Source organism: Terrapene carolina, unplaced genomic scaffold (genome assembly GCF_002925995.2).
Source record: "Terrapene carolina triunguis isolate 2854851 unplaced genomic scaffold, T_m_triunguis-2.0 Scaffold21, whole genome shotgun sequence".
Lineage (NCBI taxonomy): Eukaryota > Metazoa > Chordata > Testudines > Emydidae > Terrapene > Terrapene triunguis.
This window is the reverse complement of record NW_020664372.1, coordinates 30075076-30098948: the sequence shown is the minus strand read 5'-3', so window position 1 is coordinate 30098948 and position 23873 is coordinate 30075076. Positions and strand designations below refer to the sequence as shown.

General features: G+C 40.8%; 1 protein-coding gene across 1 annotated transcript; it reads right to left on the bottom strand.

The window, feature by feature from the left end:
- Positions 1 to 6919: 6919 nt before the first annotated feature.
- ABHD13 (abhydrolase domain containing 13) lies at positions 6920 to 23731 on the bottom strand. The gene is given in 3 exon segments (XM_024209292.3): positions 6920 to 11401; positions 11403 to 12019; positions 23566 to 23731. Coding segments are annotated over 2 exon segments (1014 nt in total). The 5' UTR covers positions 11985 to 12019; positions 23566 to 23731; the 3' UTR covers positions 6920 to 10969.
- Between the last annotated feature and the right edge of the window lie 142 nt (positions 23732 to 23873).

Sequence of the window (23873 nt, the reverse complement as noted above, 5' to 3'; positions counted from 1 at the left end):
AAAGTTTTCCAAGTACAGGGAGCAGAGTACAGGAAGCAGAGCATTTCATTTCTTTGACTGTGTGAAGTTGCAGGCTCAATGGAGGGCCAGATGTTCCCCCAGAATTTGAGAACAACTTTTAATTACAATTTGTTTAATAAATTTGCCGATTCTGCTGCAGAGTTCAAGCATTTGGATGTGGGATTAGCCAAGGATTGATACAAAGGGGATGGTAGAAAGGAAGTGTATGGAGAATTCCAAAAAGAGGAATAACTTTTTCCACCATGCATGCACTTTAGAAGGCAAAGATAATTCATGGAATTGAAACCTGTCTGCTTAATTTTACTTTGTAAACCTGTGTGCTTGGCTTTGGGCTCATCTCTTCCTATGGTCCTATTAATCCCTGCATCCCTCTGAACTTTTTGACAGAATCTTAAAATAGGGGTGAGGGGAATCTAACTACAGCAGAACCTCAGAGTTACAAACTGACCAGTCAACCACACACCTCATTTGGAACCAGAAGTATATAATCGGGCATTAGCAGAGCTTCCCCTTCCCCCCCCCCCCAAAAAGCAAATACAGTTCAGTACTGTATTAAACAAACTACTAAAGCATAAAGGGAAAGCAGCATTTTTCTTCTCCATAATAGTTTCAAAGCTGTATTAAGTCAATGTTCAGTTGTAAACTTTTGAAAAAAAATCCGTAACGTTTTGTTCAGAGTTACGAATATTTCAGAATTATGAACAACCTCCATTCCTGAGGTGTACATAACTGAAGTTCTATTGTAATTTACTCTTGCCATCCCTTGCTTAATTCAGCTAGAACAGAACGTTGCAGTACATCCCTTTAAGCAACACAGACGACCATGAAAATGTCAGACGTGTCCACCACACTCTGCATTGACTTCCCATAAAAGCTAAATTCAAGGTCTCAGTCCTCATCTTCAAAGCACTCAACAGTCTGGGCCCATGACATCTAAGAGATCATCCGATGCTCCAGGATGAGGACTGTGGTAAACAGGAATAATGGAACTTTTTACTACAAGGGTAAAACTTGTCTGTGTAAGAAACAGGTTCTTGGGGATGGTCTCAGACTGTGGAATAAACTCCTTCAGGAACGAAGGAGTATCATAAACCTCACACCTTCTCACTTTAAGTGCAATGTATACTTTTTCAACCTTGCCTTTTCTAACAAATATGTAACAGCATATACCACAAGCACTACACTGCACACACAAATTCTCCCCCTGGGGAGAGAATGAGAAAGAACCACACATGAAAGATGTCATCCATCTCACTTACTGTATTACTGGAAGGTGCTCAGATATTATAGTGATTAGGGCAGTTTGAGAACCTATGTAGAACAGAATCCCATGATCTCCCCTCCAATGAAATTCAGAGTAATTTTAGTTGCTATATATTTTATGGGTTGTGTACTTTAATGATTATATATTATCTGATAAGTGTATTTATTTGGCACATAAACAGGAATTATAATTTGTATTACATAGTATCTAGAGGCCTCAGTTGTGTAGGGTCCCATTGTTCTAGCTATTGCATGTACATATAAGAGACAGTCCCTGCTTTGAAGTGTTTGCAGTCTAAATAAACAGGACAGCCACAGGGAGGACAATGGAAGAGTAGTAAGTAGTAACCCAAGATTAAAAAAAAAAAAAAAAAAAAATGACCAAAGAGCTCTCTGAATCACTAATGTTTATTGTTAACAAATTTGCAAAACACAGAGGAAATTCCAGAGGACTGGAAAAAAGATAATGTGCCAATATTTTAAAAAGGTAAATGGGATAACCTGTGAAACTTTAGGCCAAGGGTCGGCAACGTTTGGCACGCAGCTCGCCAGGGTAAGCACCCTGGCGGGCCGGGCCAGTTTATTTACCTGCTGACATGGCAAGTTCGGCCGATAGCGGCCCCCATTGGCCGCGGTTCGCCGTCCCGGGCCAATGGGGGCGGCGAGAAGCGGTGCAGGCAAGGGATGTGCTGGCCGCGGTTTCCTGCCGCCTCCATTGGCAAACCGCGGTCAGTGGGGGCCACAATTAGCCGAACCTGCCGCGTCAGTAGGTAAATAAACTGGCCCGGCCCGCCAGGGTGCTTACCCTGGCGAGCCGCGTGCCAAACGTTGCCGACCCCTGCTTTAGGCTGATTAGGCTGACATCGATGCCATGCAAATTCATGAAAAGGCCAAATATGGGAAGCTATTGGTAATGAATTAAAATGACAATAGCATAATCAATTACATTAACAGGTTTATGCAAAATAGATCTTGTCACACAAACATTTTTTGGTGAGATCACAAGTTTAGATGCTAAAAGTAACTGTGATGACTTCTGTAAAGCATTTGACGTAACCCTGCATGACATTCTGATAAAGTTAGCACTATACAAAATCATATTAATGGACTAAAAGTTGGTTAACATAGATCCCAAAAAGTAATTGTAAATGGGAAATTGTCATCCAATGGGGTTGTGTCTAGCAGAGTCTTAAAAGCAAGCTGCTCGACTCACTAATAATCAATTTTTATAACTGATGTGGAAGAAAACAAAATAATTGCTGGTAAAATTTCCAAATTACACTAAAATTGGTAGCGTGATAAATTAAGATGGGCACAGGTCATTTATACAGACTAATCTGGATCACTTGGTAAGGTGGGTTCATCTGAACGTGTATTTTAAAACACAAATAAATGCAAGGATATGTAGGAACAAAGAATGTAGGTCAGATGGGGGCTATCTCCTGGAAAGCAGTAACTATGAAAAGGAGGGGTCATGGCAAATAATTAAGGCTAAGATTTAGTCACGGGTATTTTTGGTAAAAGTCATGGACAGGACAAGGGCAATAAATAAAAATTCACAGCCCATGACCTGTCCATGACTTTTACCAAAAATACCTGTGACTAAATCTCTACTTCTGGGGCCCCGCTGCTCTGGGGTACGCCTGCTCTAGTGCTGGGGGTTGACTGCCCCCCAGCCGCTGCTCCCGGGGACTGCTCTCCGGACGGCCTCCAGGCACTCCTTGGGCCACTGCTCCAGCCACCCTGGGACTGCTACTGCTTGGGAGGTCCCCAGGGCACCCCCATGACTGCTGCTTGAGCACTCCCCGGACCAGCCACACTGGCCACTGTTCCGGCGGTCCCCAGAGCCAGCTGCCTGGGACTGCCTGAGCAGTGGCTGGTGTGGCTGGCCCCGGGGCAGCTCTTAAGGCCAGCCGAGCGGGACCGCTGCATGGGCAGTCCCCAGAACCAGCCAGCACCAACTGCTGCAGAAGTCACAGAGGTCATGGAATCTGTGACTTCCGCAACCTCCATGAAAGAATTACAGCCTTACAAATAACCAACTGAACTTGAGCTCCCAATGTGATGCTGTAGCTGAAAGAGCAAATTAATCCTTGAATGTATATGCGGTGCATATCAAGTAATAGTAGGGAGGTAGTATTCTTGCTGTATATAACATTAGCAAGACCATTACTGGAATGATGTGCCACGTGCTGGTTCCACATTTAAAAAAAAAAAAATACTGAAAAATTGGAAATGGTCCAGAAAACAGCTAAAAGAATGATTAATAAATAAATTAATGGAGATATCCCATTTCCTAGAACTGGAAGGGACCTTGAAGGGTCATTGAGTCCAGCCCCCTGCCTTCACTAGCAGGACCAAGTACTGATTTTGCCCCAGATCCCTAAGTGGCCCCCTCAAGGATTGAACTCACAACGCTGGGTTTAGCAGGCCAATGCTCAAACCACTGAGCTATCCCCCCCCCCCCCCCCCCCGGATTCAAGACCTGGAAAACATGCCTTATAGTGAGATGCTAATATAGCTCAATCTATTTAGTTTAGATAAGAGAAGGTTAAGAGGTGACTTGATCATGATCTATAAATGCCTTAATTGGGAAGAGATTTCTGATAGACTGAAAAAAGCATGAGATTCAATGGTTGGAAGCATAAGTTAGACAAACTCAGACTAGAAAAAAGGCACATATTTTTAAACAGTGGGGGTAACTAGTTATGGGAACAACTCACCTAGGGATGCGATGAATTCTCCGTCACTTGATCTCTTTCTAAGAGATATGCTGTAGTTCAAACAGAAGTTGCAGGCTTGATGACAAAATTACAGGGTGAGGGTATTTTGGCCTGCGTCATGCAAAAGGTCAGACTAGATGACCATAATGGCCCTTCTAACCTAAAAATCTACTAAGTATTATTATATCCATTAAACAAATGGGGAACCAAGGCACAGAGAGATTTACATGCCCAAGGTCCGACAGGAAGTCTGTGGTTGAGTCAGGAACTGAACCCTTGATTTCTTGAGTTCCAGTCCAGTGCCCTAACCACAAAAGCATCCTTCCTCTTTAAGGAATGAAAATTATTTCTCACAAAGAAGTTTTTAAAAAGCACATAAGACTACAAGTCTCATGAATAAGGTCAGAGGAATAAATATTTAAGAGATGGCCAAGGGATAAATTCAAATAATTTAAAACAAAATCTCATGGTTTAAAAAGTTAGGGCAAATCCTTGGATGCCACTATGCAGAATCTCTGTCCACCGAAGACTGTGGTCTATGCTATAGGTGTATGTTCAGATGGAAAGTGCAGAATGGCTAACCGACCGATGGGTCAACATCGGATACTTCGAAATTAGCGTGAAAATGGCACCGTTTCCTATAACTGCTTAAAACCCCCCAAAACAAAACAGGCTGGCATGCCCCAGTATACAAGACAGCATGGAGCACATAGAGGTTAGAGCAAAGAACAGAGTGAGCAGAGCTTCCATTTTCACAAACATATTATTCAAAGACCTTTCTCTAACCCCCTCCCTTTCCAAAGTGGCCAGTCAGACTCTGTCTGACTTCAATCTTATACAACAGCTCCCGATGAAAAGAGGTCACACTCACCTTGCCCCTACTTAAGCAGCAGCATGCTTAGACTCAGTCCTCTGAGATGAAGTGCAAATTTCCTCTGAGCACCTTCAAGTACCAGCATCTGGACCACATGATAGAGGGATTGTTTTCACTAATATTTTTCCATTTTAAAGTTTCTTTATTATTGTGCTCCAGCACCTAAGCTTTTATTTAAAAGCTAAGCCTAAATCTTCTGAGTGAAAAGATAATCTTCAAACTGTGCACCAAAAATAAACTCATGCTGCATCATATGCAGAGCTTGCACACAGCATGACAAAATAGCTCAGAGAAAGATGAACTGCTCCCATTAATCAACATTTTGGGAGGGGGAACCTCAACTCTAATGACAAGTTAAAGATCAACATGGTTATTTCACAACTGTTTAGATTAGCAGGGGAAAGGGGGCGGGGGGGAGAAAAATCAAGCTAATGCCCAAGGTTTTCCTTTAGTGGTTTTAGGTCACCAATTTGAGAGATTTTTAAAGGAGTCTTTTTTCAGGAAAAATGCTTTGAAAAATAAAACCCCTTTAAAGATGTCTCAAGTGGAGCACAGAAAACTTTATGAAGCTGTTACAGGCTGGCATGTAACATCTCATTCTACTCAGGTTCCTGTACCATGCAATCCAGCCACTTCTATTACACTGCATTTCTTAAGTTACATGTTTATTCATTTTTCATAGTTAAGACAAGTGTAGGTAAACCATTAACCTTTCAAAAATTAATGCCGAGCTCTTCCATGCATGTGGAATTACTTGCATGTGGAATATGCTTAACATTCAGGGAACTACTGTGCATTGTGTAGGGTTTTTTAAAAAACAAAACAAACAAAAAATACGACATGACTTTTCCTTGCAATTTTCCCTTTTAAATTTCCTTTCTGAGAACTAAACAAGTTAAAATTCTTTTTGCCTGGAAATTCAAATGGTGAATTTTAAATTCTGTCCTCTAGGTCTTTCAAAAGAAGGTGAAAGACATATCATAACCCTTTTATATCCTAAAGGGGCAATACTGAGGTAATATAAAAGGGCAAGAAATCCCTCAGTCACTGAGTAATGGTGATGAACAAAACCCCAACAGTAGTTTTCACAGTCTTCTGCGGTAAGTAGGGATTTGCCTATGACATAATATAGTTTTGCAAGCACAGGTTGAAAGCCAAGTATGATTACATAAGCCTGCATAAGATCAAGTATGCCACTGACATTTTAAATTTGTATCTCAGGATGATTAGGTAGTGGAGCTAGTGAAAGTTTTTTGGGAGGATGGAAGACATCCTGTACAGATTTCAGAATGTTTTCACCTTGCTTTTAATCCAGATTAAGAAACTAAATATTCAGACAATCTTTCAGTCTGAAAGAGGAAATATAAGGGGGCGGGGAAAAGAGGAAATCTGAAAAATGTAAAGGTGAAAAAGGGTAGCAGAAGGTCACCGATTATGAGCTGTACTCTGAAAAGCTGAAAACAGGTTAGAGGTCCTAAAAATGGATGCTTGAAATTAATCTACTAACCACCTTGTCAATTATATTTCTGTGCAGTAACAGAACATCTAATATGGGCAATCTGTATTCCATTTACATTGATTTGTTTTGTAAATAAATTGTAAATATTTTACCTGTTAAACAGCAGCAGTTACCAGGCAATCCAAAAAAGCCCAAATTCATTCTGAAGACATATCACAAACTGGAACAAGACATTAATGGCACTTTTAATGTATCAATTTATTGCACGTCAGTACATAAAAATAGAATGTGTTTTGTAAAATCAATTTTATTGTAAAAACCAGACTAGAATGAAAGTGTTTGTAAAAACTGCAATGGTTAGCACATATACTGACACATTTATGCTTACTGGACAAAATATAGAATTAGAAGTACTACTTCGTAGGATACTTAAACTGAATACTAAAAAATTAAAGAAAATTCATTCCTTGAACATTCAATGACTGACTTTAAATTCAGAACACCAGCTTTATTTAGCTATTGAATATGCTTTAGCTATATAGGCTTCTCTCTTCTGCACGATTCTACTGTAATCAGGACAGCATTATAAATTGTTCTAAACGGGACACACCAATCGTAGTTTAAACCCGTCCTGTGCAGGAGGCATTAGTTTTATTTTTGGCAAAGTGTCTCTTGCAAATTGGCACATCATTTTTTTAAAATGCACTTGAAGAAAGTGATTTATGAAATATAACTGAAGGTATATCTGCATCTCTTTGCTAACTGAAAGTGTCAAATCATGTAAACTTGTCAAATCTTAGGATTTTAGGGTCAGAGAACTATTCACTTTTACATCTGTCACCATAAGAACATCCAAGGTGACACTACTAATTAGTCAGGAGAGAGAGTGAGAATGAGTGAGAGTGCATCTACCCTTACACCTGGGAGATTGTCCACAAATATCAAGTCTGCCAAATATGTTTGTGCTGTATTCTTTTACCTGAGAATGGACATGAGGGCACCTATATTAGTCATTTCCCTCCGCTTTGAAAGCACAGCTTATATCTTTGCATTTCACAGTTTCAGAACTAAATATTGGGAATGTAAACATGGGCCAATAGGAAGCATTGTTTCCACTAATTACATCAAGAAATAAAGTACTCTTGCCTGGGGGGGATTTATCACAAGGACACTAGTGGCACAGCTACTCTATTTCGACTCCCAATTCTTTTGAAGTCTATTATTTTATATATATATATATATATATAAAGGCAGTTCCTACTCAAGCGTATACTACTATATCTTTAAACCTAAGAGTGACCCCTCTGTAAACCCTGGATCCAGACTACTTAGTCCCTTCTCCCCAAACAAGTCTATGATTGGTAATCGTACAAAATAAGAATATATACTGTTCACAGTTAAACACTTTATCTTACTGTTATTTTTTGCAAGAGGGAATATTCTACATAGAGGAGCACTGGCAAAGGTGCAATTGACTTAATTACCCTTCAATTTATTTTTCAGTTAAACACAAATGATATAACAGCAGTAATACTTTAGCCAAACAGCAAAGATTCTTCTCAATATCCAACCATAACAGCTGCTTCTCAAACTGAAAATTCAACAGCAAAACACTGGTTTGTCACTGTACAATTTGGAGCCAGAATGAGTGCATTGCTGTAGACAAAAATCTTAACTTGTCAGATGTTCCAACTGGGAAGGATTCCCTCACGGGGGGAGGTGTGGAGAATAATTCTCCACTTTTGTTACCAATAAATAATCACATTGACAGCAGTGTAGCATTTACAGAAAACAGAACTTAACAAAATTGGTTTAAGAATTCCCTCACCTGCCCCAGATGGATCTCAAAGCGAAAAGGTAAACTCCTTTTAGAGATTCAGTTTCTCATTCACACTGCTTAACATGACCCTATCCCTATATGGCACAGGAAAGGAGTCTGAACATGTGTATGTGGTTGAAGGAGTAAAAAGGGGAGGGTCAGTATTCAGTTTAATAAATCCTATGAATATAGACACCTCATATCTGGGATAAATATTTATCACAATGTGCAGGTTTTCAGATATATGACTTGAAAACCCACAGTCACTATGGTGATATGGTTTGGTGATCAAGAGTGCATTGCTAAACAGTTTTAGTTTGTCATGATTTCCTGCCCCTTCCCTCTCCACACCAGTTGCTTTTGCAACTATGGGCGCAATTCAACATTCCCTACTCAGATGATACAAGTGTATAAAGAGCCCTTTATGGAGTCAGAGTTTACACTAAAAATACACATTTATGTTCAGCTTTTGCTTTGGAAATCCATATTTTATATTAGGCATAATTTAATAATAGCCAGATATGACAACTTTTGAAGCAGCTATTTACAGAGCTGAATTTACAACCTTCAACAAATAATCTGCATGGGTGGCTGCTACTATTTAAAGCTTTTTCTTTCAGAACAGCAATATTTGTCCCACTTAGAATAAATTATATCTGAGTATTTTCTGTAGGAATTTAGTCAGTTCCAAATCTGTGATGTAGCTGAAATAGTATAACACAAGAACAAAATTTGTGAAAAATATACACGGTCTGATAGGAATATACCAAGTAAACAAACATTATGATCCATTAAATTCTTTTAGCCGTTAAGGTTGCCACTTCTACATCACACAGGAAAAGAAATATACCGCACAACACTGAAATAATTAGAGGAGACAAGGAGAGTTTATAACACTAGGCAGTTCTAATGTTGACTCCAGTCATTTTAAAGGACTTCTGGCTGCAGTATTAAAAATATACTTGTCACTGAGATGGCAGCAATATAGGATATGTCTTTATTAAGAAAAAAGAGTAACCACCGTTGAAAACTATTTTCTCTAGTTGAGAAATTTCACCCCTCATGTCCATATTTAATTTGTTGATAACTACATATCCATGTGCAATACCTGTACTTCCATATAATAAAGTAGTCATTAAGGCACCAGTTCAGGAATGCAGCTTTGTTCACTGAAGCTAACGGACCTTGAGCACATGCTTAAGTGCCACTCCTAAACAGGAATGGATTTAAACATTTGCTGAAGTGCTTTCCTGAATTAGGGCTTAAGAGAATTCAGTCTGAAACAGCAATTGTACCGATTTTTGAATGGAAATTTTTTTTTCACAGATATACTTAGTCTGGTTAAAAAAAAAGCTATTTGTTGAATAGGCCTACTGCATATCATCTGCAGCAAATGAGTAATTAAACCTAGACAAGGTATTTTATATATTTGTACATGTTAACTGAGCAGATGCCAGACAGCTTTGGTATAGTTGTTCAAGCAAGGATCCTCATTCTAGAAGGACAGTCACAATCAGGCTCTTATCTTATTATTCAACACTGTTGACACTAAAGTGGTCACCATTAACTCTTAATGTGACTGGAAGAAATTCACATTTTTGTTGATGGTATTTACAATCTGTCTGCACACTATACAATAAAATTTAAATAAAAAATCCGCAAACAAAAGGCTAAAAGAGTTAATATAAAATGATCTATATTCACTAGAATTTAACAAATCATAAATCTGCTGAGTCTAAATGTTTATGTGGCTCTCATCCCTATCATAGAAACCGTACAAATCAAACTCCAATGTTTTAACAGACTACTTGTTTTAGAAGTGTATGTAGAGGGAGTACAGACATGTTTAAGTTCATCAAATTTAAAATCAAATGTAAGTTTATATGTAGCACCCCACCTGCCATCTCTTAAACAAATAGTGTTCCTCTTTCTGCTATCCTGACCTACAGACACGGGACACCCTGCCTAAACTGATGATTCTGTTGTGATGCCAACAAAAAACAACAACTAATAATGGCTAAGTTGAAGAGCTGTGGACAAACAATTGTTTTGAAAGAAAGTTATATTTGGATGGTACATTTTTCCCCCTCTCTTCATCGGTTAATTCTCTTCTCAGATAGCAGGCTGTACAAGGAAAAAACATCTCTTGGCCTTTAGGCATGGACACTCAAATTTGTGAGCACTCCTACAGTAAAAATAATGAAATTAATATAGAAAATTGGCTTTTCCTCTTAACCTTCAATTTGTAATTGAACATATGTAACCATAAAAATAATCAGGATCGTACACCCTTAGGTATACGCAGCCATTAATGCTATTTACATTACTTAGCATATCTTGCATAACACAGAAATTCAAAGAATAAAACACTATCATGCATGGTATACTTAAACTAAATCCTAGAAGAGAAATATTGTTATGGAACATATTTTGCTAATCATGATTGGCCAAATAGCTGATACATACAGCAGAGAATACTGAAGAGCCTTCTGTCATCTTAAACTAATGTAAATTGTAATAATGTAGTCACAAGAAGTTTTTAACAGCCTTCATTGTATATATCGAACAAGTGGAAGAATAAACAAATCCAAAAAGTGTATGGGAAAGACCTGTAGAACTGTTCACTCATTTACAATGTTGCAAATATAAAAACTATATGGATGATCATAATAAAGTATTAGACCTTTCCAAGTTTAATTTCACTCTTTAGGCAAGTACAGACATAATATACATTTAAAAATTGACATTCTTTTACAATTTTTCACAAATCAAGGTACAGTGCAGTTTTATCAGAAAAAAGGGAATATCAATTATATTATTGTTACATTAGATGATGTTTTTGCCATTTCTTCAGGGGAGTGACTCTTTATTACTTCTTTGATGAACTGTTCAAGTGCAGTGAAATAACCTTGACACTGCCAAGTGTCATTGTGAGTTCCATCTGGAAATATTGCCAATCTCTTTGTCCGAGACGGGGATAATTCATAAAGCTGCTTCATCATAACTGGCGGAATTAACTGGTCAGATAGCCCAGAGATGAAGAGAGAAGGCATTCTGCACTGAGAGATTTTTCTGTAGGATAGGTATTGATTTTTGTAGCACCACAAAGGAAGATATCTCATTGGGAAGAAAGAAAACAAAGTGCTGGCCATATGTGGAATGCTAAGAAATGTGTTCTCCACCATTATGGCAGAAATCCTATGGGAATTTTCAGAAGCTAAATGAACCGCCACTGCTCCCCCCCAAGGAACGGCCAAAGAGAAAGATTTTTGTTTTATCAAGGTCAGACCTAGTCATCACGTAGTCTAGCACAGCCTCAGAATCTAAGTATAAACCTTCTTCACTTGCTTCTCCTTCACTTTTTCCATAACCTCTATAATCAACCAGCAGCAAATTTACTTTCAAGTTTACCAGCATCAGCAAAGCATTCGGTAACCTGTGACCAATGTTGCCTGCATTCCCGTGAAAATAAATGATAGTAGGAGAATACGCTGCATTGTCCCCAGTGTATCTCAACAGAATAAGATTGAGAAAAACTCCATCTTTGGTTTTGATGAAGATGTTTTCATGTGGTATACCGGTAGGCATAGGAACATAAAGGCGTGAAGAAGAGGGCTGTTCTGGGAAGTAAAGCAGTACATCCTGGAATTTATATAGTATACCTGCTATCGATACAAATATTAACATAAGTAAAGTAATGCCACCATACAAATGAAAAGTTACTATCAAAGGTAGAAGAGAAATACGGCAGAGACCCCAAGACCATGATGCCAAAGCCAGTAGCCACCTTTCAACAAAGGTCCAAAGCATCCATGACTTTTCCATTGCAGTAGTGAGTGATCTTTTAGTCCATATGTATCCTGCAAAAAAAACCCAAATATACATACATAAATATCAAACATGGAAAACAGTCAAGCAAGCATTCATATTCCTGAAGATTATTAGTAAACCATTGCATAAACAAAAGGTAACAACAAACTACTGTTTATTTCATCCTTTATGTAACTGGATCACTTTAATCACTTCCCAAAGTTCAACTGTAGTAATCAGCAGAGCTCCTAGAAATTCATTTGTCATGGAAAACCACGGAATTCGTGTTTTTATACAGAAACTTTAGTTTTGTGAAAAAAAAACATACATTAGCTACAGTGGAACCCTGTTTATCTGAGCCTCCATTATCCGTCTTAACCGAACCAGGGCTGTGAGCCCCAGGCAGCAGGGCTCAGGCTTCAGCTGATAGTGGGAGCTCCGCTGCCTGGGGCTGAAGCTCTTTGCCCATTTGCCAGATTATCCAAGTTTTTGATTATCTCATCTGGCCCGGTGCCAATTAGCTCAGCTAAACAGAGTTCCAATGTATATCAATAAAAGACTGTGTTCAACAGATACCTATATATATTGTGGCTAGGAAAACTAAAGTTCAGCATTTCATTTTAATTGCAGAAAAATGCGGATTTTTGTGGGGGGTTTTAAGTCAGAGAATTTTGGTTTTATCATCATGGAAAACTAGGATCTCTGATAATCAGTGAGAAGAGTAAAATAGGCTTTGCAACTCCTAGGAGAATTCTCTTTTGTTTTCATTTGAATACTACTTAGTACTAATAATCCCCTCAAATACAGTGGCTGACAGCAACATTATTCCCACCCAAATTGCAGAACAAAGCATGGGCACACATGGTGATTTGATCAGTTTGTAAAATTGCTTCCTGGGCATTAGCTCTAGGATCCAGAAATAAAAACGATATCACTCTTACTTCCATACCCGTGACAAGTGTCTTCAGTCTTTGACAATTTATACAGAAATAGTCTAATAGACCAACTTCCCCAATCCCTTGCAAATGCCTTGCTGCAACTATAGCCCTTAGTTACCTGAAAAAGTATTCTAGCTGGATTAAGATGACCAGATGAAATGGTGAAATTGTGAGGGATGCCTACTACTTGTCCCCACCCCCATTTTGTACCTATGCTGCTTAATGCCACAGTTGTTCAGATTCCGTTTAAGATTTCTGCTACCAGCTTTCTAGCCATATTTCCTCCTGATTCATTTGTTACAGGCCATCAAGTGGGAAAGGTATTTAGCAGTATTTGTATCATCATCCACGGTGATGACCTCAGGTGGTTTTAATGTCCTACCAGGCTACTGAGAGGTCAGTTGTTTGTACCTCCTCGTGATCAGCAGAAACAATACTGGTTCAGGAGAAGGTCAGGATGCCAAAGCAAGTTCATGCCCCAATGAGAAAAGTACACCCAGAGATCAAAATGAGGGACACAGCGGTCAGTCCATGACACGGGAGTAAAATCTATCCCTCCAACTACTTATCCCAATATATAAACCAGATCCAGAACGTAGCCCACTATATGCATTGAGACTGATGCGAACTAGAAGAGTTATAGTAATAATGAGAAGTGGAATTAACCCCTAAAGAGTCCGTATCTAATTACTAAAGACATCTAAGAAAGTCAGTCTGAGTGACTGTCGGCTCCAGATGGGACCCTGTTATGCTGCAAGGGTGATCAGACATCAGCAACAAAACATGCTAGCTCCAACCTGAGGTTCATGCACTAAACAATCTTGGCTTTTGGACAGGATATTCGCCTTAGAGATCACTGCATTCGCTGAATTTCTCTCTAGTTTTATTCTTTTTTCCCCCGTGTGTGTTTATTCTTATTTCTAGCCTGAGTTCATCTGCAAATTTGCTAATGGAATTCACACTAAACACTCACTGGAAAAGAGTTAACAGATTTCAATTTCCGTGCAGCCACTGAATCACAATACAAGAAAACAGAACCACAAGAGTAGGCACAGAAAAATGTTAAGCACGCTGACTGAAGGACCTGATTGAAAATACCCATGGTTTGGTCTTCAAGTGCCAAGAACTGCAGGGATAATGACAAAGCAGGTGACCATGGTATGGCAGAAAAGCTGTGCTTTTATTCTGCGAGGAAGAAGACATAAATGATTGCCCTTGAAATAAGAAGGAAAGGGACCCCAAAGCCTTTTTTGATATAAGCCATTCACTGGTGAGGGAAATACCTGTGATCCAGTGCATGAGGCTACCATTATTATCATCATCATCATCAGAAAAAACACAAAGAGAAACAGTCACAGCATAGAGCAAATCTCAAGAACCTCCGGGAGTCATAAGAACGGTTGAATAAACTACATCAGACATCATACTTCACTACCTGACGTCTGACATTCATAAGTGAAACTTTACAGGATGGCAGGCATCCTTCTTGTTTCAATTGTGCGTGCCTTCTTATTGTGATCGAAGCAGCTTTGCGGGCCATCCAAAGTGCTGCGTATACCAGTCTGGGAGCTTCTTCTGTATGCTGTTATTTAAATTGCATAAAACCTTTGTACCAAAGTTTATAATTGCAGTTGCAAAGCCAAGCCAATCTACTCCTCCAACTAAAAGTCAAGAAAGAATACTTAAGAATTTAATTTAATTAAATCAGGTTTGTCATGTGGCTAAAGTTTTACAGACCTGGAAAAACAGTACTTTAAACAAACAGTACTTTTGTTTAATCTGACAATAAGGAGGGGGGGAAAGACAGTACAACCATAAATCCATCTCTTTTCACAATCAGCTACTTGATAGGATATTAAACCCATCTGGGTCCTTGAGTATCTGGTCATCAACACTGTGGTCAGTTGGCAGCAGAGGATTCTTCCCCAGAGTTATCTGAAACTTTACTGGTTCCATCACATTTCCTATTATTGGTGCTCAGCATTACAGCCAGTCAGAATCATAGAAGATTAGGGTTGGAAGAAACCTCAGGAGGTCATCTAGTCCAACCCCCTGCTCAAAGCAGGACCAACAACAACTAAATGATCCCAGCCATGGCTTTGTCAAGCTGGGCCTTAAAAACGTCTAAGGATGGAGATTCCACCACCTCCCTAGGTAACCCATTTCAATGCTTCACCACCCTCCTAGTGAAATAGTTTTTCTTAATATCCAACCTAGACCTCCCCCACTGCAACTTGAGACCATTGCTCCTTGTTATATCATCTGCCACCTCTTTGGAATCCCCTTTCAGGTAGTTGAAAACAGCTATCAAATCCCCCCACCCCATTCTTCTCTTCTGCAGACTAAATAATCCCAGTTCCCTCAGCCTCTCCTCATAAGTCATGTGCTCCAGCCCCCTAATCATTTTTATTGTCCTCCGCTGGACTCTCCAATTTTTCCACATTCTTCTTGTAGTGTGGACACAAAACTGGACACAGTACTCCAGATGAGGCCTCACCAATGCCAAATAGAGGGGAATGATCACGTCCCTCGATCTGCTGGCAATGTCCCAACTTATACAGCCCAAAATGCCGTTAGCCTTCTTGGCAACAAGGGCACACTCTTGACGCATATCCAGCTTCTCGCCCACTGTAATCCCTAAGTCCTTTTCTGCAGAACTGCTGCCTAGCCACTCGGTCCCTAGTCTGTAGCAGTGCATGGGATTCTTCCGTCCTAAGTGCAGGACTCAGCACTTGTCCTTGTTGAACCTCATCAGATTTGTTTTGGCCCAATCCTCCAATTTGTCTAGGTCACTCTGGACCCTATCCCTATCCTCCAGCATATCTACCTCTCCCCACAGCCTACTGTCATCCGTGAAATTGCTGAGGATGCAATCCATCCCATCATCCAGATCATTAAAGAAGATGTTGAACAAAACCAACCCCAGGGGCACTCCGCTTGATACCGGCTGTCAACTGGACATCGAGCCGTTGATCACTACCTGTTGAGCCCGATGATCTAGCCAGCTTTCTATCCACCTTATAATCCATTCATCCAATCCATACTTCTTTAACTTGCTGGCAAGAATACTGTGGGAGACTGTATCAAAAGCTTTGCTAAAGTCAAAGTATATCACGCCTACCGCTTTCCCCATATCCACAGAGTCAGTTATCTCAGAAGCAGAAGGAGATTGGACAGAAGAGCAGTTTCAGACCCTCCATAATATTAACACCACAAGAGTAAAGGTGGAAGAGATGTCATTAAATTGATACCCAAAGAGTCCAAATAAAAGAGTCCCATAGGATTTTTAATTTTCCTTCTCTCCCCAAAACCATTTGAAAGCGTGTACACATATGCGGTAATGAAGATTCCTTTTCTGAGCAAAATTGAAATTAAACCCCTGGAAGAGACCCTGTAAGCTAATATGAACGTAAAATCATTTTAAAGAAAGCTACAAATAACATTTTCTTCAGAGAGCAGTACTGCCATCAAGCTGTAAAACGCCATACTACAATACACACACACACAATCTAATCTGATCTGCACAATGGAAGAAGAAACAGGCAAAGCTGGATTTCAGAGAGAGAAACCTAGAAATCAGGAGTATCATTTGCTATGGCGCAAAGCGGGCAGTTACCCCCACCCTGCTGACTTTGGACACAGTTAAGCAATAATTGCCTAGCTTTTTTTCATTTGAAAATATTTGGAACACAAAATGTTCTATTTGCTGACACCACGTTGCCTACCCTCTGAAGTGGCGCCCCTGCTACAAATCATTGCGCTCTTAGAATAAAATGGCAAATGCATCTCTGGGAAAGCCACACATTTTGAAATCCATGTTAATTTTGTTTTTGTAAGATAACGGTCATGCTGTCAACACTTAGAAAGGTATCGTTTGAAAGCAAGGAATTTCACACAGAACCATGAGATATAAAACCTTAGTCACAATTTACTTATATTGTATTGTTGATATTTGAAGAATAAAAGTACACATTTATTTTTGGTAGGTATACATACTCAAAATTGGATAACTAAACTATGATTTAAAAATCACAGCAACAAAAATTTCCACCCTGGAAATTAAATTCAGCTAGAAATAGAAAATAAATTTTGCATTGTTAAACAACTGCTAGCTGGGAGTAGAGCAAAACCTTATGGACACCCAACACTGAGTTCTCAAGATGTTTAAAACCAACTTCAATATGAGAAACACTTGTATCAAAAGTTTCTCTCATAGAAATACAACATAGCCCAGAATACAACTAGAGCTGCTAGTTATAGAAAAAGCAAAGAAGGCTTAGAGCTTCTCTACCTTCCACAATGTAGCTTTTAAAGAGTCATTTAAAGTCAGTTTAAAAGTTTCTTGTTCAAAGAAATTTAAACATTCCAACAATATTATATAAAAGAAGCCAAATACATCCCACTTTTCTTATGCTAATAGACCCTTTGAAGCCAAGAAGGCTACCCTTCTGAAGAGCAGAAGAATTAGGCCTCAAATTCCAATTTTTTTGATGGTAAAAGCAACTCTAAATTTTAAGATTTTTTTTTTAAAGTAGTGCTTTAGTGTTGGCCTTCTTTAATTGCTAGTGTTTTAGCTAAGAGTTGAACTAACTGCTATGTCCATGGGCCTGATCCGACAAGTTTAATGTTGCTTTTCCTGTTGCCATATGAGAGCGCCTAATGAAATTCATGCTGAACACCTGCAAATCTCATCTCGCAGGATTGAGACCATTTTTCTCTCTCTTTTCAGATTTATATTTTAATGATTTTTCAAATAGTACTATATTAACATTAAGATGAAGTACATTAAGTCTTAAAAAAAAAATTCCCTAAAACATAATTAACATTTACTGAGACTGGTTTTTAAATCAGTTTACAGTAAAGTGTCTTAAGACCCAAGATAATTCAATGCTGAACAAGAGCACACTTGCTGCAGTTTTCCTGAGAGTTTTTAAAGTAACTGAATGCCACATATGAATTCCTCCTCAGGCCTGTGACTTTTCTGCATCCAGGCCTTTATGTTCTCTCTGCCAAATATCACAATTTTGCCTGGTCTACATTCAGAGCATGGGAAGGCTGGGTGGAGTGCATATTTTAAATACATTATGAGCTGTTAAGTAATTATAGCAAGTGCACTAGTATTACAGCTAAACCTCATTAATTCAGTGTGAATCCTTGAAAGATTCAAAGAACAGCTATTAAATTACACTCCAAAAAGCTCAGTAATTCCACCCCACTGCAAAAACATGTCCTAAAAACCCTCTACTATTCTTACATTTATTTACATTTTGAGAGAGAGAGGAGACTATCACACCTTAACTCCAGTGACATGTAGAATAAAAACACCATGCAATAGTTATCTTGTTAACTTTACATTATATATAAACCTTCAAGATATAAAGCCCAATTCAGATTTCACGTCTCAATTTCTGTTCCATCATACTCAGGGATCCCACAAAAATACTTTAAAAGAGGCTTGGGTGATAGTGGAGAGGACAAAGCAAGGTTTATGAAAACAAAATAAACCTTGAAAATTACACTTTATACCATCTCATTTTCTGAAGATAATTATTTTAATGATGAGGCTATCTGCATGGGGAAATTTACAAAAAAAATTCTAACAGCTACAGTCTTTACAAGTAAAAGCAAAATATACTTTACCTAAAAGTAATCATCCTATTGTACAGCTGTTCAATTTTTTCAGTCAACATGTCAAAAGCCTCCCTTAGTGTTTGTATTTATATCATGGATACTCATAGGGGAATTCTGCGCCACAGCGCATGTGCATAATTCATGTGCCACACACAATTTGTATCCCCCTGCAGAAAATAACTTCTGCCGAAAAGTTGCTGCAATTACGCCTTTTGCCCACCAGGGGTTGCTGTGGCACTAGAACACAGCAGCCGCTCCGGGGCCCTAGCCAGCTGCGATAAGAAGGAGAAGAGGCTGCCTTCCTGGCAGCGCAGCACCCTGCCAGTGGGGCCAAGTCAGGAGACAGGGTATATAGGGTGGGAGGGGGGGGGGAAACAGACAGCGTGAGGCACATGGGGATGCTGGGGGGGGGCACAGCCTGGAGTTAAGGGTTAGTCGGGGAGGACAGACTGGGGAAGGGGCTGAATGGGAATAGAGGTGCAGGGCCACATGGGGATGGGGAGAGGGAGTGCAGGACCGGATGGGGGTGGCTGAGTGAGGGCACAGGGATGGATGGGGTGGCTGAGTGGGGGCACAGGGACGGATGGGTGTGATGGGTTCTCCCTTGGGGTGCCACCTGGAACTGGGGTACCACTGAGCCCCCCTCACCCACCAACCTGGACTCACTTTACACTGTACTGCTGTGACCTGCCTGCCAAGCCTTCTCCCAGGCTCCAGCCTGCACTTTCACCAACATACATACAGGTAGGGACACACACACAGCTGCGGTTACATGCAGACGCTGTGATCAGCTCTGCATGGGAAGGCTCTAGCTAAGGAACTTCTCAGCTACTCAGGCACGCACCCTCCCCCTCTGGCATGTAAACCCAAAATTATACCATCTTGTGCTGCACAGAGAACTGTACAGCGTAAGCTCATGAAATTCACCCCCTCCCTCAATGTGGAGAGGAAATATGCAACAGCTTTCTGCCCTGAGTTATGACTCCCACACATTGGCTTTTAGACAAAGCAAAAAGAAGTTTATTAACTATAAAAGGTAGATTTTAAGTGATTATAAGGGATAGCAAACAGATCAAAGCAGATTACACAGCAAATAAACAAAACATGCAAACTAAGCTTAATATACTAAAGAGATTGAATAGGAATAGCAGATCCTCATCGTAAGCGATGATACCAGCAGGCTGCAGATTCTTAACGGGCAAGCTGCATTAATTTACAGTTTAAAATCCCCAGGTGTTCCATTCACAGGCTAAAAATCCCTTTAGCCAGGATCCAGCGCTTCCCCCCCAGTATAGTGTCTCTGTTCTACAGGTGTTTCCAAGAGTCTCTTTGGGTGGGGAGTCAGTCAAGAACCATGATGATGTCACTCCTCTGCCTTAAATAGCTTTTGCATATGGTGGGAACCCTTTGTCTCAAAGCTTGGTTCCCACATCAGTCAGTGGAAAAACACTGGTATCCCAAGATGGAGTCCAGCACCAAGTGACCTGATCGCATGTCCCTGTAGGGTCATAGCAGCCATAACTTGGATGCTGTTTGTAGGGTCCTCAGGAAGGCCCTCAGGTGGGAGATAAGCTCATTTTAAGGCCTATTGTTTTCTCCTAATGGCTTAACAACCTGAATGGGCCCTTCCCAGCCAGCCATCTAGACTGACAATTTTTTGCCTAGTGGGCGTTCCCCAAATGTAAACACATTTGTAATACAGATATATAGTCAATATTACTAAAATCGGATACAAAAATGATACATGCATACAAATAGGATAATTATATTCCATAAATCATAAGCTCTCACGTGACCTGATGTATTTTATTCAGGATAGAATTATGCCATAATCGTATCATAATAATATTTCTATGAAGAATATGGGGTGCAGTGTCACAATGGGGACAGGGAAGGGGGTGCAGAGATACATGGGGATTGGGAGGGAGCTGGCTGAGGGGGTGCAGGGACACATGGCGAGAGTGGGGAGGGGGCACAAGGACACATAAGAATGGGGAGGAGGTGCAGGGACACATGGGGGTGACTGACTGAGTACAGAGCCACATGGGGGTGGGGGAGTGGGTGTCTGAGTAGGGGTCGAGGGACACAGGGGAGATGGGGGTGCAAGAACACATAGGGGTGCAGAGACACATGGGAACAGGGGCAGATGTGCCTGACTGAATGGGAAAGGCTAGGGGTACACCAGGGTCTGCATGGGGGAGGCTCCCTAACAACCCCTCCCTGCCCTCCAAAAAATCTGTTCCATATTTCTCCCACCCACATTCAACAACCCTCCAGGCTCCTTCCCTCTCCCTCAGCCCCTCCGTTACCTCTGACTTCCCCAACAGTGACTTTGCACTGTTTCTCAGGGGGCACAAAATACGGTTCTGTATTGTAGTTTAAATGAATTATGCAAAGTTCTATACTTATATGCTGAGTAAGGAATCTGTCAAAAAACATTTCCTCAATATTTTTTTTATCTTCTGTATTGTTACAGACATACTTGCTGGCAGGTATTTTGAAACAAATGACCAAGAATAATTGAAACTGGTGTGATTATACGGTGTTATTTTGATAATTAAAATATGCAGAATTTTAAAATATTGTATGTAGAATTTTTAATTTTTTGGCACAGAATTCCCCTAGGAGTAAATCACGGAGCCAAACAGTTATTTCCTTCAGTGTCTTCCAGACTCTAACAACATTCCCTTTCAAATACTGAATTTCAGCTAACCAATATTTCCTCCTTTCCCCAAATATGACAAATAGGTCAATATTATCTTTAAGTACAACTACCTATAAGACATTATCCATTTATATTATTTTCCATCTGTAAATGTGAGTGCCCTATGAAGGAAGGTAAGTATTGTCCTCATTTTACAGATGTGAAAGCTAGGAAACAGAGGAATAAGGTGACTTGTCCAAGGGTGACCGAATGGGTTACTGGAAGAGCTAAGACAACTTCAGTCTCCTGGGCCAGTGGATAAGAAACTGAGTTCTATTGTCTACACGTGCCTCCTTCCCACTCCCGGATAAATATTAGCCCTTTATAACCATACTAAAAGTGGTTGCTTGTCATGGCCAAAAAAATCCAAATGATTTTAGTTAAAGAGAGAAGTCATGGCCCACAATGTTTTAGGTAATAGTACATTGTTTCTCTTGGAAAACTATGACCAAGAGTCAAATGTCTTACTTTATCAAAAAAAATTTTAAAACAATTTAATATTTGAAATTTTTACACTACGCACAAATTCTATTACATTGGCCAAAACAGAGTCTGGGGTAACAGGAACAATGAAACAAATATCTAAAATTCACTTTTTTGTTAGGGAAATCTCAGCTCTGACTGACATGCAGACCTCAAAATCAGTAATCCTTAATGAGCCTTCAAAACAATATCTTTGTGAATATGTTAGTAGTTTCTTGAAGCCAACTGTTCTTGACTAGCAGTTAAGTAGTGATATCTAAGAGTTTAGTAATGCAAACAGAAAATATGTACGAGATATTGGGTACCTGCAAGACAGTCACAAAGGCAACTTAATTGGCTGGTTGGATATACTCCTGGCACAGGGGAATACCAAGATGGCATAGTGTCAGTTCTATGCTACCTCCATCCCAATGCCAGCCTAGGGGAGGAGGCTGGCTGAAAGAGAACTTGACCCCTTTTTGCTATTATAGACCCGTGGGAGCCACTACAGCCTGCACAATTTAGAGCAGTTTGAGACCACTCTCCATTGCTTCTCAGACCTTGACTGGTACCTGACAGTCACATACATCGCTCATAGCCACGTTTGCAGTCCCATACCTCACAAGCTGCACTGGACACTGAACCCAAGATCTGGCTCACCAGGTATTAGGGTTCTAAACTTAAACATTTATTTTTGAAATCATTGAGTTTTGCAAGCTTTGTAATTTTGACCTATTTAAAAAAAGACCATTTCTCTCTCAAATTATTTGGGAAGATTTTAAGAGGCACACAGTAAACGCTGGTGGTCCTAAAAATTAGACCTACTTACTCTGCTGCTGCAAGTTACTTTCTTAACACTCTTGCTCTGCCCATCAACCTCAATTATTGTATGCCAGAAAGTTCTCAAACTTACAAAATACTATTTGGTTTCACTGAGGGGAAAATCCCAAGACATCTGAAACTTTTAACAAATCACATACCGTAAAATATATATAGTTTCTAGTAAATAGTGTATGTGTTGGACAGTTTATTAAATTTAAGCTGTACAATAAATGTGAGGATCTTGTGGAAATCAGCTACCTTAATGCATAAGAGAAAAGAAATAACTTAAGAATATTTAAGCATAAATGCAGCACAAATGACTATCCAACTGTTTAGTAAAATAGGTTATTAACTAAACTGAGCTACACATCTGACCTTTGATTACTTAATTTATCAAGCTTGCATTATTAGTTTATTATTATTAGATAGATTTAATACATCCGGAAAAAGCATCTTGTGTCCCGCTGCTTTTCCTCCTCTTTCCTGCCGTGCCCTCCTCACACACACACACTTTGTCTACACACGTCCTCCCGGTCACTCATGTTCGCTGCGGGTTTCCCGGAGTGACGCTCCAGTCCGCGCACACAGACAGGGAGAACGGGGTTATCTGGCGACTCCGCATCATTCTGGCCCAGGAAAAAAAATCCCGACCGAGCCTCACGTGGGCGGGCACAGAACAGGCACCGAACTGCCCTGCGGCCGAGACACTGGCCCGGCCCCGCCGCACGGGGGCTGCGAAGCCTCCGCTACCGACCCAGCGTGGGTCAGCCACGGCAGCCCCGACCCAGTCACCAGCGGAGCCCGGGGACGGTGCAGGGTCCGCCCGGGGGAGGCTCGCTGGGCTCCGATCTGCGGGTCTCGGCAGGACCCCGCCCAGCACCAGGCACCGAAAGCCGGGGCGGGGGGGGGGAGGCTCCCTCTTCCCGTGACGGGCGGGGGGGGGGGCCGGGGCAGCCCCGAGGTGGCGCCCCCCGGCAGGAAGACGCCCCCCCGGCAGCGCCACGCTGCCCTCGCGCCTCCCCGCGTGTCTCTCACTCACTCAGACGCGCCGCGCTGCCGGGACCGCTCCCAGGCTGAAATCGGGCTCGGCGGGGCCCCCGCGCCTCATTCTCCTCCGCAGCCGGAGCTCGCCCCCCCCGCCGCGCTCGCTCGGGCCAAAGCCGGGACTTCCAACTTCAACCACCGCCGCTTCCGGGAACGAAACCACCACCGCGGCCACTTCCGCTTCCGGGGTCAAGGGCATCATTGTGGTGCCTCCCCCGACCTGATACTAGGACAACGAACTATTGCGTAGGACGGGGGGGGAGGGAAGTAGAACGGGACCACCATCCCTTTCTTCCTGGGATG